At 36.4% G+C, this 23427-nt stretch overlaps 2 protein-coding genes and 1 long non-coding RNA gene across 4 annotated transcripts; 1 reads left to right on the top strand and 2 right to left on the bottom strand.

The window, feature by feature from the left end:
- The first annotated feature begins 3382 nt into the window (after window positions 1–3382).
- Window positions 3383–5700, top strand: LOC115985504. The gene is made up of 3 exons (XR_004090590.1): window positions 3383–3860; window positions 4030–4269; window positions 5614–5700. It is a non-coding gene; the product is annotated as an uncharacterized LOC115985504 (long non-coding RNA).
- On the bottom strand, window positions 5532–8778 carry LOC115985465 (tropinone reductase homolog At1g07440-like). 2 transcript variants are annotated; one of them, XM_031108409.1, is made up of 5 exons: window positions 8663–8778; window positions 7172–7379; window positions 6703–6922; window positions 6488–6594; window positions 5532–5849 (listed from the first exon to the last, which is right to left on the bottom strand). In XM_031108409.1, the coding sequence occupies exons 1-5, from the start codon at window positions 8749–8751 to the stop codon at window positions 5664–5666; spliced, it is 810 nt and encodes a 269-aa protein (XP_030964269.1). In that variant the 5' UTR covers window positions 8752–8778; the 3' UTR covers window positions 5532–5663. The 2 variants fall into 2 exon arrangements, with proteins under 2 accessions (XP_030964269.1, XP_030964275.1); XM_031108415.1 differs by lacking the exon at window positions 5532–5849 and having other exon boundaries at window positions 6526–6618.
- Window positions 8779–16848: 8070 nt separating this feature from the next.
- Window positions 16849–17895, bottom strand: LOC115951891. The gene has a single exon (XM_031069017.1). The coding sequence runs from the start codon at window positions 17893–17895 to the stop codon at window positions 16849–16851; it is 1047 nt and encodes a 348-aa protein (XP_030924877.1).
- Between the last annotated feature and the right edge of the window lie 5532 nt (window positions 17896–23427).

Consider the following 23427-nt stretch of genomic DNA (forward strand, 5'->3'; position numbering starts at 1 on the left):
CTTATAGAGTTAGAAGGTTACAGAAACCTCACAGATCTCATAGGAGTAACTCACAAGTCTTCCAAGGGCTTCTAAAATGTAATTAGGGTTTTCTTTTTATACCTAATAGTGTTAGATTGAAACCCTAGACGTTTTCGAGGGCTTGGGCCTTATTTAAAATTTCCTGAACACAATTTTCGATCGGTCGAACATATCTTTTGATCGGTCGAGCTTCATAGTAGCTCGCTTCTTATTTCTACAGCTTGACAGTTCTTGAATCTTAACTTGAACAATCTTGAGCAATTTCTAACACCTACTCTAAACATATTTTTGTTCTCAATTTGCTAACATACATAAATTAAGAATCGAAACATTTAATCCTAAATATTTAGAACCTAACAGCTTTTAATTTCATAGTTCAAAACATAAGATTGGAATATTTGGTAGTCTTAAATTCAATGGATAGTGATTTTTTTTTTTTTTTTTTTTGAGAAACACAAATTCTGTTGAGCAATTGTATAACTTGTAATTATAAAGTGAAATCAAAATTGTATTTTTATATTTACTGGTTATAATTTGATGAAATTTATTCCATTTTTTAATTCATTGTTGTTGTAGGTTCTTCAACTATGCTAGGAGATTGTACAATTCAAACAATTATTGATGATGTAGAGCCTAATGAAGAGGATATAAGTTGTGTCGTAGCTGTAGAGGATTAGACTTGTTGGATTAATTTAGTAGGTTTTTTTTTTTTTTTAATAAATTTCTTGGATTTGTTAGATTAACTTGTTGGTTTATAATTATCCTAACTGCAGGGATTTATTTTGTAGCCTTTTGAACTTGTTATAATAGTCTTAGATTTGGACTTGTGAGATTTATTTTGTAGTTTTTATTTTTATGTTTAACAGGTGATCTTAGCTATGATTTATTGATTTATGATTAAATGGTGATCTTAGCTAGGTGATTTATTAATTTATGATCTTAGCTATGATTTATGATTAACAGGTGATTTATTAATTTATAATTAACAAGTTTGTAATGGTCATATGATTTGGACTGATTTGGCATTTAGCCATATATATATATTGGGCCAAGGTTTGGGCTACGAATTGGGCCCTGAAGTGGCATGGTTGGGCGGGGCTCGCGGGGCAGGTTTGGGAGTTAAAAAAACCGTTTATTAAACGGGGCAGGTTCGGATAACAGGGGTGGGCCCACGGGCCAAGATTTGGACATAAAGAAACCCGCACTAAACCTGACTCGTTGCCATTCTTATTTTGGGCCAAAAACAAAGAATAATGAAGTAGACACCATAATTGTGATATTTTATCAATTTAAAAAAAAAAAGAAAAACCTCTTGAACATCAAAAGACTTAGGGGGTGTTTGGTTCATCAATTTCCATAACTCATAACTCAAAAATGGTGAGACCCATAGTGAAAAGGTTGTTTGGGAAGTCCATAACTTTGTTTCCATAACTCTGTTTCCATCACTCAATTCTCTGATTTTTGAGTTATGAGTTATGGAAACTGAAAACACATTTTGGCTATTTTCAGTTTCCATAACTCATAAGTCAATGGCAATATTGTAATTAAACACACATAGGGGACCCACAAACAGCACTCAATTCTTCTTCTTTCACTGGTTCAATTTGTTCTGGGTTTCTTCTTCTTCTTCTTCTTCTTTTTTTTTTTTTTTTTTTTTTTTTTTTTTTTTCACTGTTTCGATCTGTTCTGGGTTATTTTATTTTATTTTATTTTATTTTATTTTTTCACTAGGTTGGGTGAGTTTGGGTATGGGGAAAAAAAAAAGAAAAAAAAGTTGCATCGGGTGACAGGTATGAGGCCACAAATAGTGTGAAAAATATTGAGTGATGAAAAGTGAGTGATGGTGCCAAACGGGTAGGTTATTTTGAGTGATGAGTGATGAGTGATGGAAATTAAGTGATGGAAATTGAGTGATGAAAATTATTAAACCAAACATGGCCTTAGGGGCTATTTGGTTTTTGTATTTTCATCACCCGTAACTTTGTTTCCATCACCCATAACTCAAAATATGTAGGTCCTATGGTTGAATGGTTTGTTTGGGATATTTTCAGTTTTTGTTTCCATCACTCAATTCTTTGATTTTTGAGTGATGAGTTATAGAAATTGAAAACACATTTTAGGTGTTTTCAGTTTCCAAAACTTAGTTTTCATGGTATTTTCGTAATTAAACACACATGCATGGGACCCACTGTCAATGCCTTGTCAAGTCCGACTCTCCTTTTCATGATCCCCACCAACAACTTTTTCCTTCAAAACCAACTCACATAAACTCTTTTCCAGTCCCAAATCTAAGCATACCTCTTCACACTTCATCCCTTTTGCCCAGCCATGCTGACCGAGCCCCCACCTCATCCAACTTGTGACGGCCATAGCTCAGATTGGCAAACACGATGGCGAAGTTCCCATGCCAACCCATCCGACAAACAACTCACAAATGGGACTCAGTCTTTGTCTCAGATTGATGCTTCGTTGGAGGGCTCGCCCGGGCCACCGATGACCAAGCCTTGGAGCGTTCATTGTCCTTTTTCCAATTTTGCCTTCCAAAATTCTGGCCGAAATGAATGACTTCAAGAGCCTACTAGCCTCTGATTTCGACTCTGATGGCTTGCTCCAAATCCATTTCCACTGTCAGAGGATCATCAACACGTCCTCGCTCCTTCTCCAATTCCTTTGAAGATCGCGATTCTCTCTTCACCGCCAACCCATAGCAGAAATCCCAAGATTTCGGTTCTGGATTCGATGATCTCTTCAGCTCCGCTCGCTACACCCCTAAATCAGACACCACCACCACGACTTCTTCCTCCTTCAATCTCGATATGTTTTGCTATTTTTCTAGACATGTTTGTTTGTTTGTTTGTTTTTTTTTTTTTTTTTTTTTTTTTTTTTTTTTGATTTGGTGGTGTATCATAAATAAGTATGAATGGAGTTTTGATTTGTTGCTGCATATTTTGAGGGTTGGAAAATGGCTTTTGGGTTTGGGGGAATTTTTATTGATCAGAATTTTTGTTGTTTGTACTTCTTTGGTTGCACTTTAACACTGTGACTATGGTGGTGGCAAAATGAAATGAGCAGTGAAGAAAATGAAATGAGTGTGAGGTGGGTAGGCTTAACAGCTTTGCTCTAACCAAGTTACAGGATGGGGCCCACAAAAAGTTGAAAAATTTGAGTGATGACTAGCTAAGTGAAGTGTGACAAACGGGTGGGTATAAGAAATTTGGATATTTTAAATTATAAGTGACGAGTGATGAAAATTGAACGAGGAGTAATGAATAATGAAAAAAAAAAAGAAAAAACCAAACAGCCCCTTAGAATTTCCAACTAAACTTTACCTGTCGGACTTATTACGGTACTGCTGCCTGCTTGGAACTGGGTTGGCCGCTGCTGGAATGTCTCACTCTCATTCCACCTTCACTCTTCTTCTACTCTCTCTGAAAAGTCTAATCTCCTAAACCAACCCTCTCCATTCTTTTCATACCCCACCTTTCGTCACTGGTGGCACTTGCGGAATCGGTTACATATTTTTACATACATAGATAAAAAGAAGTCTTGGAATTTATTTTCTTTTCCTCTTTGGTTTGTGAGAATTGAGAAATTAATTATATTGTGAACTGGGAATTGGGTTTTGTTTTTTCTACCTTTTAGGCATGCTATTGTGGAGGAATTGGTGGGGTTTGGAGCCAGAGTGTACACGCGCTGTCGGAATGAGAGTGAGCTTGATGGGTGTCTGAGTGAACGGGATAATTTGGGTTTTGGGGTTACTGGGTCAGTCTGTTACGTGTGAGAGAGAGGAGCTTATGAGCACTGTGTCCACTTTGTTTGATGGGAAGCTCAACATCCTCGTAAGCTTCTTCATTTCCTCATTTTTTACATAAAAAAACATTGAATTTTGTGTTTCCCTTATTGGGTTTCAAAATGTTATGTATTGTATCTATTTATGTTCCCGTTTTGAGTTTTAACATGTTATAATTTAAAGTTTTGAACTGCTTTTCCTGTTTACTGAACTGGAAGACTGGCTTGTTTTTGATCCGTATATAAATATTGTCGGGAGAAACATACGGAAATCGGTAGTGGATTTCACAGCTGCAGGATTTTCTACTCTCATGGCAGCCAATTTTGAATCTGTTTTCCATATTTTTCAACTTGCTTATCCACCTCTCAAAGCATCAGGAGTGGGAAGCATTGTATTCACCTCCTCTGTATCGGGTTTTGTTTCACTGAAGTCTATGCCTGTTCAGGGAGCTACCAAAGGTAATTTACCTATCAAATGAATGTATCCATGTTCCTATTAATTTTAAACTCAAGAAGCTTATAGAGAAATTTTGGTTATTTGTGATTCCAAGAGCAATTAATCAACTTACTAAAACTTTGGCTTGTGAGTAGGCAAAAGACAATATAAGAAGGAGCAGGTATCTCCAGATTGTTATGTGACCACTAATCGTGTGCAACATCATGTTTGAATTAAGGCTGTTGCCTTCATTCCTCTATGGAAGTTATCCCCCACACTCCCACAGCCATCCACCGATTTTTAAATGAGACATTTCCATCTGTTCTCTTCTTTGTTGTGTGTTCTTGCTTTTGATTTTTAAATGAGACATTTCCATATGTTCTCTTCTTTGTTATGTGTTCTTGCTTCTGGTTTGTAAAAGTGGCATTTTAAATTCCATCCAATGTGAACTGGATGAGGATAAGAGGTAAATTTGTAGCGCTCCTGATCTATTCATCTTGCCAATGGGAAAAACAATGAAAAGGATAAAATGCAAAGTTTTCCTTCAATGTGGTTTTGTGAGTTTTATAGGGTTCTCTAACATCACGTTTTAAAGTGAGCTTGGTTCAGCTTTTTGTAATTGTTATTTTTGAAAGAAAAAAAAGGCTGAACCAAATAGGCACTAACTCTGTATATCCTTCGGGCTTGGGCTTCATTAACAAGAACGGAACCAAAAACTTCTTCTGTGGACCTAGAGTCCTAAAATGCAATTGGATGAATTTCAAAATCTAACACTCTCACACACACATATATATACATGTACGTGTAGGTATATATGTGTTTGCTAAAAAATTTCGTACATTGCGAAAGATGACTAAACTAATATTATAGGGAAATTCTTGATTCAATTTCTTAGATTTTTTATACTATATTCCATATAAAAATGAGAATTCATAGTTGATCTCAAAATATATGGACTAAGATTTTGTTTAATTGACCCATGATCAACATCTTAGCTCAGGTTATATTAATAATGATCTTATGTATATGCATATTCCCTCTTATAGTATATGAGCTTTCTAATCATTTAAGACCTATACTCTTCGAGAGAGAATACAAGATATTTGTATTTATAAATTTAAGTACTTATAAATTTAAGAATACAAGATAACCATAACCATGTAGATGAATATGCAATAATTTTAGAAAATGCCAAGGAGAGAGGTTTGTGCATCCCACTTACTACAATCCTTTCTTTTCTTTTATTTTTATTTTTAAAATTTTAATTTCGGAAAGCACTAATTGACTATATTTATTTATTTTTCCTTGCATAAAAATAGTTGTAGTCATGCGAATATTCATGGGTTTACAATCATGCCTTGTTGCAGTACCAAAAATATATTCCAACAATGTGTGTCTGAACATCATTTTCTGCTGCTCATGGTAAGCTGAAGCCATTTACAGTTATCCCTCCATCAACACAAATGGTCTGACCGGTTATGTAAGAAGCTGCAGGTAGGCATAGGAATGCCACCAAGGAAGAAACTTCCTTTGGCTCTCCACCACGTCCAAGAGGGGTTTGAGAGATAACAGCCTCCAAAAAATTTGCATTTCTCACCGAAAACTGCAAAAAGAAGAAAATATAAATTGTCATGGTTATCATGATTCATGTTAATTATTATTATTTTAAAATTTTAAGTTGGAACCTAACTTAGATAATGACCTCTTTGAAGGAGCCAAGGTATTATAGAATACTGCAGTAGGTTAAATTCAGTAAATTGTTCACATTTCTTAGCACATGAAAAATGCAAACTTACAATTGTTTGTTTATTGAGAGTGTGCATTGTACAACTCGTTTGGAAGGGGAGAAAGGAATGAAATGGAAATGAATGAAAAAAATAATTTTAGAATATTTTTCCTTTTCTTGTTTATGAGTTTTAATGAAGTTCATTTTCTTGTTTGAGATTTTAGGTGGAAGAGAATGGAATAAGTAAGAGAGAACACTCATTCCTCTCTATTCTCTCAAACCTCAAATCTTCATTTCCCTCAAAACTGGGAGAAATTTGAGTAAATAAATTAGATTTAATAAATTTTTTACTAAAATTCTCAAAATACACATATATTTAGTCATTTATTTTAAAATAAGGGTCTAATAGTAAGCTTAGCATAAAATGATTCAATTCATTTCCCTCTTTGTTACTCTCAAACAATATTAGTTAAACATGGTTAATTAACATTCTTCACAAGCACTAGCACACTTACACTTTCAGCCAGGGGAGTTTTGATATACCATGGCGCAACAGAGTTACTCCTTATGTTATCCTTTGCCCACTCACATGCCAAATTTTTTGTGAGTTGATTCATCGCTCCTTCAAATGAATATCAGACAAAAGCTGATCGCATTATTTGATGTCACAGCTGAAATTTATAACCCATAAGCTTGCAATAAAAAGTCAATTATAGTACAAAGAAATTACCTTTAGCTGCACCATATATAGTTGCTCCCATATTTACGGCTACTACACCAGCAATCGAAGAAACGAAAACAATGCTTCCTGCTCCCGAAACTTTCAGAAGAGGATAAGCAAGTTGGCTCAAGTGATAAGCTGATTCAAGATTGGTAGACATGAGAAATGAGAAATCTTCAGCTGTGTACTCCAAGGTTGGTTTCGCTCTGGCCGTTCCCACATTGTTTATCTAAAACCGGGTGACATTAACTATTAATTGATTGTATTAACTGCAAAAGCACTAATGAAGTGGCTCTGACCAAGTAATATTCCAATGCCATTTAAATTGTTGATCAAGATTGATCTTCAAAAACTGAAGCTGAACATATTTTAGTACAGAAAAGAAGGTAAAAGAAGATTGATCTTCATCAACTTTGGAGTATGCTCTAAAATATATGCCATGCAAAACGCAGTGATGTAGAGGAAATAAAGGACTCACAAGGATGTCGAGTTTGCCATTAAACATAGACGAGACTGTGCTCATTATCTCCTCTCGTTGGGTTCGAGACGCTACATCGCAGACTGAACCAGAGACTCGAAATCCCTTCATCTTCCACTCATGTAAACATTCATTGAGTTGAGCTTCGTTTCGAGAGCATGTATGTACGGTAGCCCCCAGGCCTGCCAATTCCTCAACAACAGCATACCTAGCTAGTCACAACACACAGTAGTAAATAACAACAAATAAAAAGAATAACTGAATAATGTGTATTCTATTGTATTTAGCGATTAAACTATACAAGGATATCATGAGTATTACTAAATCTAGGGTCTACTACAACATAGACATACTAATACGCTAATACTTTACCAAAAAAGAAAAGAGAGAAAGATATATATAGACACACACAATAGTGATAGTAAGATAGGCCTAAGATAGTGGCGGCTCTAGGATTATTTTTTAGGGGGATCAAGAAGAAACATAAATTATACAAAATTTAAAACAAAAGAAAACTTGAATACATCAACATCAAAAAAAAAAAAAAAAAAAAAACTGAAATACATAAAGTTTTACAATTGTTTTTTATGATATTTCATATATTGAAATTGTTAAATGATTTCTTCATTATCAATCATTTGAGTTACATTTTTTTAATGTACACAGCTAAGCAATCATTCATCCATTGAACTCCCATTGATCCATTGGATTTATTAATTTTTTCCCATATTTTAAATCAAATTAGTTTGTTTGTTTGTTTTTTTTTTTGGTGTGTGTGTTTAAAAATGCTAAGATATTGTTAAGATGATTATATTCAAACTTATTTTAACTGGACTTAAAAAAAAAATTCATGATCAAGGTGGAGCCGCCCCTATGACCACTTGTATATGGATTTGGGTTGATATAACTCTGATAGCAGAATTTCACAAAACAAAAGTTAAAACAGGAGGTTATTTTATTTATTTAGTGTAGATACAGGGATTAAACTCTGGATACAAACCTTACAAAGAGGGATGAATGCTATTATGTCATTAAATTATTGGCAAAACAGAAGGTTATATTTTATTTCAATATATATATATATATATATATATAAATTGACTAGTTTAGAATGATTATGATATCATGAGTAGAGTTTTAAATGATTATTTTATTTCTGATAATAAAATAAATAAATCTTTTTCGGGTTAAAGTCATACCGTAGAGATAAAATATAATCGATAGAAAGATACTTCCTAATAACGGGTTGGATATTTTAGCCAAATAAATAAACAGATTTTACAAAGGGCTTACCCCATCTAACATGGACGAGTAGTAACCATCTTTGATGTAAAAAAATAAATAAATAAACAAGCCGGCTTTAATTAAAGATATAAAACCATTTAAAGAAGGATGAAATAAGTTATATTACAAGGAGAGAAGGAGATACTAAGAACACATTTCAGAAGGAAAAAAAAAAGGGGGGGGGGGGGTGTTAGGCAGAGAAAGAACCCGATTCCTTTGGTTCCACCGGTAACAAGAGCGGTCATTCCTTGAAGGGACCACCTGCTTTCTCTGTTAGCCATTTCTTGTCCTGCCATTTATCTCTCTTTGTTGCTACAATGTTTGCTGTGTAAGTAGTAGTGTTTTGTACTTCTCCGAATGGGTTCTATTTATAGTTGCCGTAGATAAGGCGAAGAAAGTCAATAGATGATAAGGCGGCATTAAGATTGTCTCAACTACTGACATCACACATGACGTCTCTTTGTCCACAGTTTTTTTTCTTTTTTTTTTCAAAGAAGTTTATTTTTACGAATTTTTATTGGGACAAAGTTTAGGAATTAGTTTTAAAAGAAACTTTTCAAACTCTAGTAAAAAATAAAAAAAAAATTAATATAACTATGTATTTTAAAAATTGAACAATTTAATTGCACGTTTTTCATGTTTTTAAAACACATATTAAATTTTATTTAAATTGGATGTTATTTATTATTTATTTGTTATTTGATCCATAAATTTTTTTAAGCATAAGTTAAGATAACAAAAACTTAAAAATTAAACATTTGATTAATAACCAAATTATTAATCTTTAATCTTTTTAAAATTTTATAAACATGAAAGTTATATAGTAAAAAAATGTAATCTAATATTAGATTTATTAAAATTTACATTTAATTAAAAAAAAAAGTTTGAAAGTTTGCAGAAAACCTTGTCTTTTGATCCATGGGATCTTTCAAATGAATCATTCAAAATTGGAAATTAAATATTATGAAACATTGGACTTTTCTATCTCTGCTCAATGATGGTAAAGAAGTTGGATTTGGCTTTTTACCAGAAAAAAGAAAAGAAATAAAGAAGTTGGGCCTTGGCTTGGGAACTGGACCTTTGTGATGGCACACATGACATGCTGCCATCGCAATTCACAACGGTCCATTGCATGCATTTGACCAGTTTTGCCTAGAGTAGTTTAAGGCTGGGTTTGGATTCGGCTGAAACCCACGTTTTGAGTTCTGCGTTGAACACTGTTTAGCACTATTTACAAATTAAAAAAATATTAAAAATGGGTTTCATAGTACTATTCACACATTTAAAAATTATTTTGCTACAGTGTTTTCAGTTTTCAGTTTTCAGTTTTCAGTTTCAGCAACAATAAGTTCAATCCAAACAAACCAAGACGCGATTGGGATCTCACATTCTTTCAGGGCTGTGACTTTTATGTTTGTTCCATCCACAGCATGAAGGGGCCATGTATCGGAAGAATGCAGAAGACCAAACATATAATCTACAAATTTGAGTAATGCTAAAGGCAAGAATATTTAATTTTTTTTTATATATGGTCAATCATAATTGGAGTAACATTACTTTTAATTATTTGATGATTTATTGGATTATTATTTGATTAATTAATTTGCAGTTTCTACGTGCTTACTATTGTAATAGATTAGTGGTGGAGTCAGGATTTTAGGTTAGGGAGCAAGATCAGAAGAGAATAAAATTAATCCAAAAAGTATTAATTGATATTAATAACAAAATAAATAAATAACTATATGCAAATGTAATTGTCATACATAATTAAAATTTGGTTTTGTAAAAAAGACTTGGGTTTGAGATTTAAAAATGCTGGTAAGAAAAGAAAAAAAAAATTGTTTTGCGAAATAGAGGTACTATGAGTAGTTTTAGACCATAAATTATTTCTTAACTTTTTTTTACCAAAACTTTGATATGGCAAACTGTGAGTAATTAACAAATACTAACACATAAACTCACAAATATTTTTCAACAATCACACTTTGGCACGCAACAATTGTAACAAAAAGTTGTGAAAAATTTTGTGGTTGTCAACTTTTTTGAGGTGCTATAATGACTAGTGAGTGAAAGTAGGGTTTTTTTTTTTTTTTTTCCAGCAAAATAGTGGAGAAGTAGGTTGTACAAGAGGTTTTATTTTATTATAATACTATTATAAGGTGGGACCCATTATTTTTTTTTAAAAGAGTTGCAATGGTCCGAGATGTGAAATGGTTTTTCCTGTGATGACCTAATACACCGTACAAGTACAATATGTATGTAAAAAAGCTGATTGTCCTTTGTGTATGCAAGTAAGGCCTTATACTATGTACAATAATATTACTTGAGAATTTTTGGGGCGTTAGAGCATTCCCATCAAACATTCTAAAAAATTTAACATTTACCATCTCAAAATCCTACTTTATCAATTTTAACATACCACTTTACAATACACCCAATATCGAGCATTTTTTTTTTTTTTACAACTTCATTTAAATAATAATATTTTTATTTTACCACTGTGCCTCTCTCTTTCTTTGATGAAACCCACCACTTTCTTCTTAGTCCAAACAACCCTAGTCATAGCCACACCCACAGCTAATCACTGCCATCCATCACAACCATAAAAAATAAAAAATAAAAATAAATAAATAAAAACCACCAACCGGTAGCCACCAAAATCACAAACCCAAATCCACAACCTCATCACCACCCAAACCTACATCCTTATACCACCATCAACAAGAAAAACAAAAACAAAAACAACCCAGATGCAAATCCAAACCACCATTAATGCCAACCACAACCTGCAAATCAAAACCCCACCACTGCAGCCTAGCCTTACCCCAATACCAACAGCCACCACAAAACCCACCACCCACCCACCCCGATCTCAACCCCAACCAAAACCCACCACCACCTAACCACCCCGTTCTCAACCCCAACCAAAACCCACCACCCTGATCTCAACCCCAACCACAAAACCCACCAAAATTAGATCACATCCGCCAAAATCAAATCCCAAAACCAGCCACACTTGCTAAACCACTGTCGCCGATACATCGTAGTCGTTGATACACTCACAGTCGCCGATAAACCACAGTCGCCGATACACCCACACTTGCTGATACACCACTAAACCATGAAATCAACCCAAACCCACGAAATCACGAACAAGGATGATCCACCACCACCCACGAAATCAGCTCGTCCTACGGAGAGATGAGAAAGATCAACAGTCAAAGAAAGATCAACAGCTACACTAGCTCATAGAGAAAGAAAGGAAAGTAGAGAGTTTGAGACTGAGATTGAGAGCATATGGTGGTCTAAGAGCACTCACAGTAGTGGTGCTAAATAGGTATATTGCTAAAAATATAGCTGTTAATCACAAAAGGAGAGCTGCAGCAGTGGAGGTAAAGCTTCTCAGCTACAGTGCACATCTATTTTAGATGTGCCCTGTAGCTCAAAGGCAAAAAAAAAATATATATATATATATATATATATTTAATTGGTTTCTCTCTCTTCTTATATTAAATTAATCTTTTCTCTCTCCTTCTTTCTTTTCTCTTTCTTTTTTACATTCACTCTGTCTTCTTCACCGAACCAAACCCAGCACTTCTCCCTTTCAAATTTTTTTTTTTTTTTTGTTCCTTCCTCCAGCCATTTTTTCTCTATTTTTTCTTTCTACTTCACCTTTCTTCTTCACTGAACCCAACCCTTCTTTTCTCCACCTTCATTTTTTTATTTCTTTCTTCCTCCAACTCCTCACCACTACTTAGCCACTGCCCGCCAAGCCGCCAGCGACCCAAGTCCTAAGCCATTATTGACACAAGTCCCAAGCCGTCGGTACCTAAGCTTGGTGGTGGTGGTGGTTTTTTTATTTTTATTTTTTTTATAATTTTTTTATTTATAAATCAGAGTTGTGGGTGGTGGTCGTTGAGGTGGATTTGTGGTGGTGGTGGTGGTGGGTTGTTGATTGGGTTGTGTTTGTGGTTTGTGTTCCTGGGTTGTGGTGGGTTGTCCCAAGCCATTATTGTGGGTGGTTGTTGTTGGCTGTGTCGGTGGTGTAGGTTTTTTTTGTTGGTTGTCCCTGGGTTTTTTTGTTGTTGGATTTGTGGGTTTGTTGAATTTTGGTTGTTTTTATGTGTGATTTTGGTTGGTTTTTGAGATGATTTTGTTGCAAATTTGATGGATTTAGGTTGTGTTAATGGTGGCTTGTGGACAATGGAGGTGGTTGTGGGTTGTGGGTGGTAGTGGAGGTGGTTGGGGTTTTGGGTTTGCTTATTGTTCTTCAGAATCTTCAAATGATATTTATTTATTTTATTTTATTTTATTTTTTTTTTTGCAGTGGGGTGTATTATTTTATCGTAGTAGATATATTATTTTATTGTAATATTTATATTATTTTATTGTGTTGAAAGGTAAAATAGATCCACTGCTACAGGATGTTTTGTAAAATGAGTAGGTAAAATAAATAAAGTGACTTTTTGTGGTGCCAAATAGCTAAAAAAATAGCTCCACTGTTGTGGATGCTCTAAGAAGGAGAAAGAGAAAGAGAGAGAGAGAAAAGGAAAAAAATATTAAAAAACTCTAGCATCTTGGTACAGTAGGGTCTTAAAAATGAGATTCTATTGTAGCTTGGAGTTGATTTTTTTAAGATTTAGAATGTTTGATGTAAGTGGGTTTTTATCATTTGAGGTGTTAAAAATGCTAAAATATAGCATTTAACATTTTTAGCACCTTTGTTGAGAATGCTCTTAAGAGGGTATTTGCCCCCTCTCGCCCATTCCCCCCCCCCTCCCTTTGCCCCTGCAATTGATAATCGAATATATATATATATATATATATATATATAACTAACATTAAATCATGGTTTTAACTTTTAATTGAAAAAATAATGAATTGAATGTATTTGTTTATTTCCCAAACATAAAAGAGAAAATTGGTTAGTTTCCAAGATAATGAGAAATTGTGAAATTTCTTATCCTTCCTTGAGCAAAGTATACAAAAAGAATAATGAAATTTTTTACGAAGTTTATTTTCTTTTATTGTTTTGTAAAATCAATATTGTGATATGATATGAACGATGAAAATCAATCAATAAAATATTTGAACGGAAATTCTCTACCAAAAAAAAAAAAAAAAAAAGATGCTGGGAAAAAAGTGTGAACTTAGTTACAACTTACAGCAAGCATTGTAGTGATAAAGAGAGAGAAATGAAAAGGGCAGAACTTAATAACAGAGAATGCACGTGGTCCCTACAAGGAATGACCACTGTTTTTTTTTTTTTTTTTTGGTAAACTGGAGAATGCATTAAACTAAAAAAGAGAAGCAGATACAACTGGGCCAGGACAAAGCCTGGAATGAAAGAGACCATAGAGGTCTGAAACATAACAGTTAAACAACCAGGGGGGAGGGGAAGAGAAATACAAAAAATCAGAGGCAAGCTTGGATCCTTGACGGTTAAGAGCATCTGCAACTGAGTTTGATTCTCGATAGCAGTGCTTCACTTTGACTTGAGGAAAAAGGGAGATCAAAAGCCTGCAATCAGCCACTATAGCGGAATTGGAAGCAGAGGAAGACCCTGAGTCATTCATCAGATCAGCGATGACTTTGGCATCCAAGTCTATTTCTAGAGCATTAATATGCTGCTCTGAACACATGACAAGGCCATCCCTAAGAGCCCAAAGTTCTGCTAAAAAGCTGGTAGTAAGACCAATTTGTCTGGCAAAGCCTTTAACCCACACACCTGCATCATCCCTAAGCACGCCGCCTCCCCCAGCAACCCCAGGATTCCCAACTGCAGAACCGTCCGTGTTCAACTTATACCAACCCCTATAGGGTCTTTCCCATCTAATCAACTTGGTCAACTTCGGCTTATGAAGGCTGTTACCTTGGGCACAAAAGAAAAATTCCATAGCCCTTTGGAGGACTTCCTGATGCAGGGAAGAAGAGGGAGTACGGTTTTGGAAGATAACCTTGTTTCGGTGATTCCAAATAGACCAAATACCAAAAGAAAAAAGAATATGCCACGGAATAGAGAAGGAGCAGACCTTAGACCCGGTTCTGCAGTTGGATTCAAGCCAAGTTTGTAAGTCTTGAGAGAAGAAGGTAGAAGCAAGGCCAAGAGGATTTAGATTATGCCAAATAGTAGAAATTGCAGGGCAATCCCGAAGAAGATGAAGGATTGATTCTGAAGATTGGTGGCAGAGGGGGCAGGAAGAGTTAATCGGAATACCCCTTTTGGCAAGACATTCCCAAGTTGCAATACTTCTGTGTAAGCACATCCAGATGAAAGTCTGGATTTTAGGCAGAATGTTTAATTTCCAAATCCAACAACCATTAAAAGCAGGGACAAAATCCACCTGATTTGAAGCAATCTTATAAGCACTAGCAAGATTGAATTCCCCATTAAAGGTAGCAGCCCATATGAGTTTATCCTTCTCTTCTGAAACACGAGAATGAGGCATGGCCTTGATTTCCATATAAGTCTTTGCAGGCAGCTCCATAGAAATTTTGCACCAATTCCATCCAAACTCCGAAGCTATATCTCCAACTCTCAGTTCCTCCTCTTCCCTAGTGAGAGGACCATGGATAAGACCCCTTATCGGACCTTCAGAGGTCCACCTGTCAAACCAGAAGCTAATGTTATTGTCTCGACCCAAACTCCATCTAGTACCTTCCTTGAAAATATCACTGCCTTTATAAAGAGCCTTCCAGGTACGAGAGCTAGGAAGGGAGTTCACATTACTAGAGGAGAGTCTTCTACGAGATAAATATTTCTTTCTTAGGACTTGGGACCAGAGAGCATCACTCTCCTCATGAAATCTCCAGTTTAACTTGGAGAGATAGGCCATATTTCTACCCTTTGCCGTTTGAAGACCAAGGCCACCTTCAGCTTTAGATTTAGTGACTTTATCCCACCCCACCCAGTGCATTTTCCTCTTTGAGTCCGAGGAGCCCCAAAGGAAATTCCGGCTATATTTATCCAATTTGTCAAGAATTCTAGAAGGGAGAAGAATAGATTGCATAATATAAGAAGGGATCGAGCTAATGGAAGCTTGGATAAGAACCTGGCGACCAGCAAAGGACAAAAGGTTAGACTTCCACCCAGCTAGCTTCTGCTCAACACGGCTCAAAACAAAATTCAGATCTTGGTTCGAAGATCCCGCATGTCTGAGGGGAAACCCCAAATAACTGCCAAGATTAGAAGTGGAGCGAAACCCAAGGATATTGCTAAGACGACCTCTCTGCTCCTGGTTAACATTGGGGGAGAAGAAAACTTTGGATTTAGAAAAATTAACTCTCTGCCCAAACAGCGAACAAAATTCCTCAATAGCCTCTCTCACACTACCACAATTTTCCTCATTAGCTCTTGCAAAAAGAAGCAAATCATCAGCAAAAAACAAGTGAGAAAAGGTTGGACCACTAGAAGAGGCTTTGAGAGGGGTCCAAGTCTTTTGAGAGCATTTTTCCTCAATAATTCTGCCTAAAACTTCCATGCAAAGGATGAAAAAATAAGGAGACAGAGGATCACCTTGACGGATTCCTCTTGAGGGAAGAAAAGGATCAAGGGCTCCACCATTGACTAAGATGGAAGCTGTGGATGATGAGACACAGCTCATAATCAACTGAATCATCTCTAAGGGGAAGTTTGCTGCATGGAGAACATCTCGAATAAAAGACCATTCGAGTTTATCATAAGCTTTCTCAAGGTCAATTTTGATGACCATGTTCCCTACTTTCCCACTTTTCCTTCCAACAGTATGAATAATCTCCTGTGCAATAATGGCATTATCAATGCCCTTATGCCCAGGAACGAAGGCTGTTTGAAAAGGAGACACCAGCTTGTCCAAGTGCAGTCTAATCCTTGTGACAATAATTTTGGAGAGGATCTTATAAACTGAGTTACAGAGGGATATAGGGCGGTAGTTTCCGATGGTTTCAGGACCTTTGATCTTTGGGATAAGGGCGATATGAGTCTGGTTCAGATAGGCAGGAACTTTCCTCTCCCTAAAAACTTTCTTAATCTCATTTGTTACAGAATCCTTGACAAGTAGCCAAAATCTCCAGTAGAAACCAGCATGGATGCCATTAGGCCCGGGGGATTTGAAGGGTTTAAGAGACCAGAGGGCATTTTTAATTTCATCGTCCAGAACCGGGAGAGATAAAGTTTGGACATCTGAAATAGAGAGGCGAGGAGCCTCAGCATGAGTGAAAGTAGCCTGCCTGGAAGAAAAGAGCATTTCCGAAGAGAAAAGATTCCGGAAGTGATTCTGAATGAAGTCCATAACTGCTGGTTGCTCAAAAATCCACTCTCCTTAGCCGTCTTTGATACTAAGGATTTTATTATGCTTTCTTCTAATAAGGGTGGAAACATGGTAGAAGGAAGTATTCCGATCACCCTAGATCATCTAATTGATGCGGGATTTCATCGCCCATAATTCTTCTTCATTATTCAACCCCTTGTTAAGCTCTCCTTGAAGCTGTTTGTCCAGATTGACAAGAAACAAATTTGGGCTGGTTGCCAAAGCTTTCTGAATGCCCAATAATCTAGCCAGCAATCTTTTCTTCTTAACAAGAATATTCCCAAAGTGCTCCCTGTTCCAGACTTGGGCTTCTCTCACAAAGGTAGTAGTTGCTTGGACAAGATTGGACTGATTAGCCCAAGCATTACGAACAATATTCGAAAAGGAGGAATCCGAAAGCCAGAAACTCTGGAACCGAAAAGGTCTGGGCAACCTAAAGGTGTTTTGGGGATGAAGCTCAAGAAGAATTGGGCAATGATCCGAGAGGCACCTCGCAAGATGCGAAACTTGGGCCTCTGGATACGTCAAACACCAATCAGGGTTGGCGAAAAACCTATCAAGTCTTTCCTGAATGAGAGAGCTTAAATCATTTTTATTAGTCCATGTGAATCTCGGACCTTGGAAGCCGAGATCAGCCATGTTGCAGAAGTCAAGACATTCTTTAAAGGCACTGACCCTAGAGGGTATAAGGGGTCTACCACCTAACTTGTCATTAGTAGAGAGTAATTCATTAAAGTCACCAGCCATTAACCAAGGCAAATTATGGGTATTAGCTATAGTAGATAAATTATTCCAGAGAAAATGTCTTTCTCTAAGTCTAGGACTAGCATAAATAGCCGTAAAAAACCAACTAAGATTAGAAGATCTCACCTTAACTAGGACATGAATTTCTTGCTCTGTGCTAGCCAGGTTGGTGATCTCTACCCTGTCAGGGTCCCAAAGAAGCCACAGGCCACCAATAAGACCTATGGTATCAGTGTGGATAGCTCCTTGAAAGGGAAGCCTCTCAATAATTTCTTTGGCTCTATCACCTCCAGTGTGGGTTTCCATCACAACAAAAATAGCCGGATCATGCTGAGCAGCCAAATCTCTAACGTGTTTTTGAAAGGAAGGCTTCAATGCCCCCCTACAGTTCCAGATAACTATATTCATAATAACTGATAAAAAGGAGGGAAAGAAATCATCTAGAAGGGGTATGAACCTCACCTCCTTCCTCAAAGTCCATACGGTCAGATGGGAGACCTGGGCGATCTTGATGAAGCTCAAGAGCAGAAGGCATCTTGGAAACCTCCTTTCCATCAGCTCCGGCCTTGGGTCTAATTCGCATAAGAGCGGCATTGGAGATAGCTGCGGCACACTCTTCCACCGTGCGGCTTTCATTTCCCGGCGCTCTTGGTTGATTAGAATGAGAGACCACCACGAGCTTCCCATCATGAACCAATTGTTGAACACCACTATCATCCCTTGGAATATCACTCTTGGATTTGAAAGACCCATCAAAAGGAGCAGAGCTAGAAGTGCAAGGACGAATTGCAGAGAAGTTTGGAGACGGAGACTGATCTGATGGAACGTCAAACTTGGGTAAAGGTAAGATTCCAGCACTTAAAATATCCTTCTTACCCTTATGGTTGCGTTTGGGATTCAGGTTGGGTCCTTGGAAAGAAAGTTTAGGAGGCCCAATAGAGAAAGGCAGAATTTTTGGAGGAGATTCAAGCCCAGAGGACTTTCTTTTACTGTCTTTAGAATGGGCCCCCTCTAGACTAGTGCCAGCCGGATAAGGAATTTGGGTCGAGTCCAGAGGAATAGCTTTAGGAGACGTGTTGCCACTGGGACGCTTGGGAAATCTGTTAGCATGCTTCTTACGTGTAACAACAAGCCATGGGCCATAATTGTCTGCTTGCGAATGGTCAGGTACGAGCAACGTACCAGTTTCAGTAGTGGGAATGGCGTCTGCAGGAGCAGGTACATCTCGCTCTCGCTCTCGCTCAGTGTCCGTTGTGGGCTCATGAGTACGAACCTCCCCATCCAAAGAGCGTGAGTTTTCTGCTTCGTCAGGATTGCTCGGAGGTTGGGGTTTGATAGTGTAGCAACAATTTTCTCGCCGGTGACCAATGCGGCCACATGAAAAACATAGCTTTCCTATTCCCTCATAGACCACCGATTGCTGGAACTTACCAATCAATACCGTATAAATCAATGGTTTATTGATATCAATCTGAACACACAACCTAGCATATCTGCCCCGAGCTTCGGTTGCTGTGTGAGTATCTATCCGAAGCACCGTACCAATCGCTTGACCAATCTCCTTGAGCACTTCGACGTCGTAGTACTCAATGGGTAGGCATGGAAGCCTAACCCAGACTGCTACCGAAGCAATGTTGTCTTCCTCAGGCCTGAAGTTAGCCTCCCAAGGTCTAATGGAGAGAAAATGTTCCCCGATGAACCAGGGTCCCTTGATAAGAATTGTTACTAGTGCAACCAAAGGAATCGGGTTATTTCTCTTCCTAATACTCATCCTTGTTTCTGGTTGTTGGGCTTAGACTCTGTCAAAAACAGTAATTAACCAGTTTTAAGACTAAAATTGATTATTACATCTATTATAAAAGCCATGGTTAATTAAACAATTACCAATATTGCACAAAATAGTAAAAGCAGTAGAAATAACATAACACACAGATATGGTGACTTAGGAAAACCTATGAAATAAATTAGTTACATAGTAAAGGTGAACACATCCACCATCAAATAGAAATTTACAGACTAAATAACCCTATTCTTTGTAAACTTAACTACAATTACCCAACTTAACTCTAAGATTTACAGATGTCTTTGATATGGATGTGTTTCAAATGTGAACATCTAGTCCATGACTCCAAAACCACCCTTGAACGTTTAGATCTCCAACACCTTTGATGGCTGGTATGAGACAACAACTTCTATAACACTGGATCTTAAGTTCCTTCAAAGAATAACACTGATAGAAGGTACGAGAGTGTTTTGGGTATATAAACCCTAGATACAGAATAGGAGGCACATGAGACACTTCTCTCTCTTTGTTTTTTATGTTCTATAGAGTCTCTTTTATAGTGCAGAATAAATGGCAGGGAATCCTAGTAGCTTGGACGATAGGCTTGACTTTAAAATCTGCAAACTAATCTAATCTGTGATTTTCAATGGGTAAATGACACCATCCTTGAGCTAGGGGAAGTGTCATTTATACTACAAATGTTTGAGAAAATGTCATTTCAAAAAACCTCAAAGGAAGCATGGTGTCCCCCCCCCCCCCTCTCTTAACTCCAAAAATTCTTTTTACTTTTTCATCAAAAAAAAAAAAACTCTTTTGGTGGTTGTTCTATAGAAGGAAATCATTTACACACTCTATTGTTGTTATAATCATTCTATGTTAGGAAATATTGTTTTGCAATGAAATATATCATTCTGCTTTTACTTTTGATCTGTGAAATTCTTTTAATAATAATTTACTAGTAAATTACAACTATACATGTTGTGATCAGGTATGTTGTTGAGGACTTGGCAGACCTAGGGGCTACCGTGCATACAAGCTCTCGAAATGAGGCCCAGCTTAATGAATCGTTGTAGGGCAACAACTTGTATTGAGTTACTTCTTGAATTTGAGCAATTCATGTGTATGTATGTTACGGATTGCCAAATGGGGAGATTGTTAAGTTTTAAATATTTAGGAATAAATGTTTAGATTCTAATTTTATGTATGTTGGAAAATCAAGTACAAAAACATTTCTACTTTAAGATATAAGTCTTATAATAGCTTTAGACATTGCTCAAGTTGATTTAAGTCAAGATTCAAAAACAATCAAGCCACAGAAAGAAGAATTCAAAAACTACAAGGCTCGACCGATCAAGAGACAGGTTCGACTGGTTGAGATGCATTTTTTGTAGATTTTAAATAAAGCCCAAAGGCCCGCAAAACGTTTAGGGTTTATGTCCAACACTACTAGGTATAAAAGGAAAATTGTAATTCCCTTTTCAAAAGTCTTGTGAAGTCTTATGAGTTACTCCTGTGAGATCTGAGAGATTTTGTAACCTTCTAACTCAACAAGCATCTGCAGGAAAGAAGATCCAATCATAAGAACTAGTGGAGATAAGTTGCTGCATACAAGATCAACTACTGCTTATGATCTAAAACTTTGAGTGGAATCTCAAAGTCACAAACGGGGGTGTTTGTGCGCAACACATTCTTTGCGTGTGGTCGCGTAAGTACTACACAAGGTAGCATTAGATTTAGGGGAAAATCTGTTGTAAAACTTTCATTTTGTATAGTGAATTTTTTGCCTTTTGGATTGTTTAGGTTAAATCCTTCCCATGTTTTTTACCTTGAAACTAGACTGTTTCATTGGTTTTCCAGGACCATTATATTACTTGTCTTATTTACTTTTCTGCACTTAGAGATATAATTGTTTGTGTTTAACCTAGATCTAAATAATAAACCTAAGTAACAACTTGGTTAATTAATTAGGTTAAATAATCTGAGTGTTCAGGGCTCTAAATAAACAAACAATAGGAATAATCAAACTCATGCCACATCTATTAAGAAATTAACACAAAGCACAAAAATAATTTTAAAATATAAAAATAGATAAACACAGATCTAAACTCTAAAAAATTAGAACTAAATGTAATTTTTTATTAAAATTATTTACTTATTTTATAATTTATTATTACTATTTATTTAATAATTTATTTTTAATTATTTTTAAAAACTTAGCTTACATATGAATCTTCATCAAGCCCTGCATCGCACAAAAATAATACTAGTGTGTGTGTGTATCACTTAGAACCTACCACTTATATATTTGTTCCACCTACATGCAATGCGAAAGGGACATAGAATTAGAATACAAGTGGCCAAACATATAAGTGGAACATCACTTTCAATTCAATCCACCATTAACATCAATTTTATTATATTATGTGATGAGAATGCAAATATGGGCCGTCCAATATCAGAGTTCAGATGAGGCTAGCAAGATCAGTAGCAAGAGCAGGGAAGATGCTAGCAAGATCAGAAGCTATAGCAGTAGTCACAACACAAATCAACCAATATCAAAGCATAGACAAACGACATTGTAACATAATCTCTATACTGCATGTAGCTTAGTGTTAATTAGATGTTCACTTAAGTGATAACATGTGAAAGAGTTTGTTATTCCTGTTGCTAGCACGTGTGATTGGTTGTTAGTTCTATTAGATAGTTATTTTGCTTTCACACCTATACACACTTTTATAAATGTAGTTTCTGTAATCACTCTTGCTAATTAATGAGAATACACAGTTTTTCATCCCTTTGATTTTGTGATATGGTATCAGAGAAAATTCCCAAATTCCTGTAGGGTTTTGCATTTTCTTTCAGTTTCAATTTCTCAATTTTCCCGAGAAAATCTCTCTCTGTTCTTGAGAAAAATCTGTTCTTGGGAAATTTCTTCATTTGCCATCTATGGCTTCTGCTATGAATGCAAATGGTTCTATAGATGTTTCTACATCTGTGAATCCATCTTCTTCTTCATAAGATTCTCCAATGGATGACCCTCTGTTCTTGTATCACGCAGAAAATTCAAGTCTGGTTCTTGTCACACAGCCTTTGATAAGTGGAGAAAATTATGCAACTTGGGCTTGTGCGGTGAGAAAAGCTTTACTCACCAAGAATAAATTAGGGTTCATTGATGGCACTTTGACTCTCTCATCACCATTGGTTTCTACTCCTTTGAATGTGCAAGCTTGGATAAGGTGTGACAACATGGTTGGCACATGGCTAACCAATTCAGTTTCACCAAAGCTTCAAGCAAGTATCATTTATGAAGACACTGCCTTGGAAATTTGGAATGACTTGAAGAATCGTTTTGCTCAAACTAATGGACCTAGAGTTTTCAATCTTCAAAAGGATATTGCAGAGCTTCATCATGGTAAGATGTCTGTCACTGATTTCTTTACTCAGTTGAAGGTTTTTTGGGATTAATTGCAAAACCTTAGTCCATTTCCTTCATGTACTTGTGGTAAATGTATCTGCAATATTAACAAAAGGCTTACTGATTTGCAAGTAAGAGAGTCTGTGATGAAATTTTTAATGGAATTGAATGATTCTTTCTCCCAAGTTAGATCTCAAGTCTTGCTTATGGATCCTATTCCATCTCTTAGTAAGGTTTACTCCTTGTTAATTCAAGAAGAGACACAAAGATCAGTGCCTAATGCCTCTGTTGCTAAGGTTGATTCCACTGTTTTAGTTGCTAAATTGTCCAATGAACATCTTGGTACAAATCTTGGTAATTCTGGTGGCAAAGGGAAAGAGAGACCAACTTGTACCTATTGTGGCAAGACTGGTCATACAGTGGATAAATGTTATAAAAATTATGGATTTCGACCAAAGTTTAAGTTCAAGAACAACCCCTCTATGGCTCATTAAGTCTGTTCAGATGTCTTGCCTATTGCTTTTTCAATTGCTTCTCTAGTGCATCACCAAAATTCTGCTTTTACTCCTAAACAATGTCAACAACTTCTTGCTTTATTTGGAGCTTCAACTTCATCTCTTGCAGCTTCAACTCCAGTCAAAGATGCTTTAATGGCTAGTATAGCATCATCTTCTGCTTCTGCTAGTGTTCCAATGCCAAGTATTGACTTATCTCATAGTGTTTTCTCTGCACGAGTGGTCAA

The sequence above is a fragment of the Quercus lobata genome, chromosome 1 (assembly GCF_001633185.2).
Source record: "Quercus lobata isolate SW786 chromosome 1, ValleyOak3.0 Primary Assembly, whole genome shotgun sequence".
Lineage (NCBI taxonomy): Eukaryota > Viridiplantae > Streptophyta > Magnoliopsida > Fagales > Fagaceae > Quercus > Quercus lobata.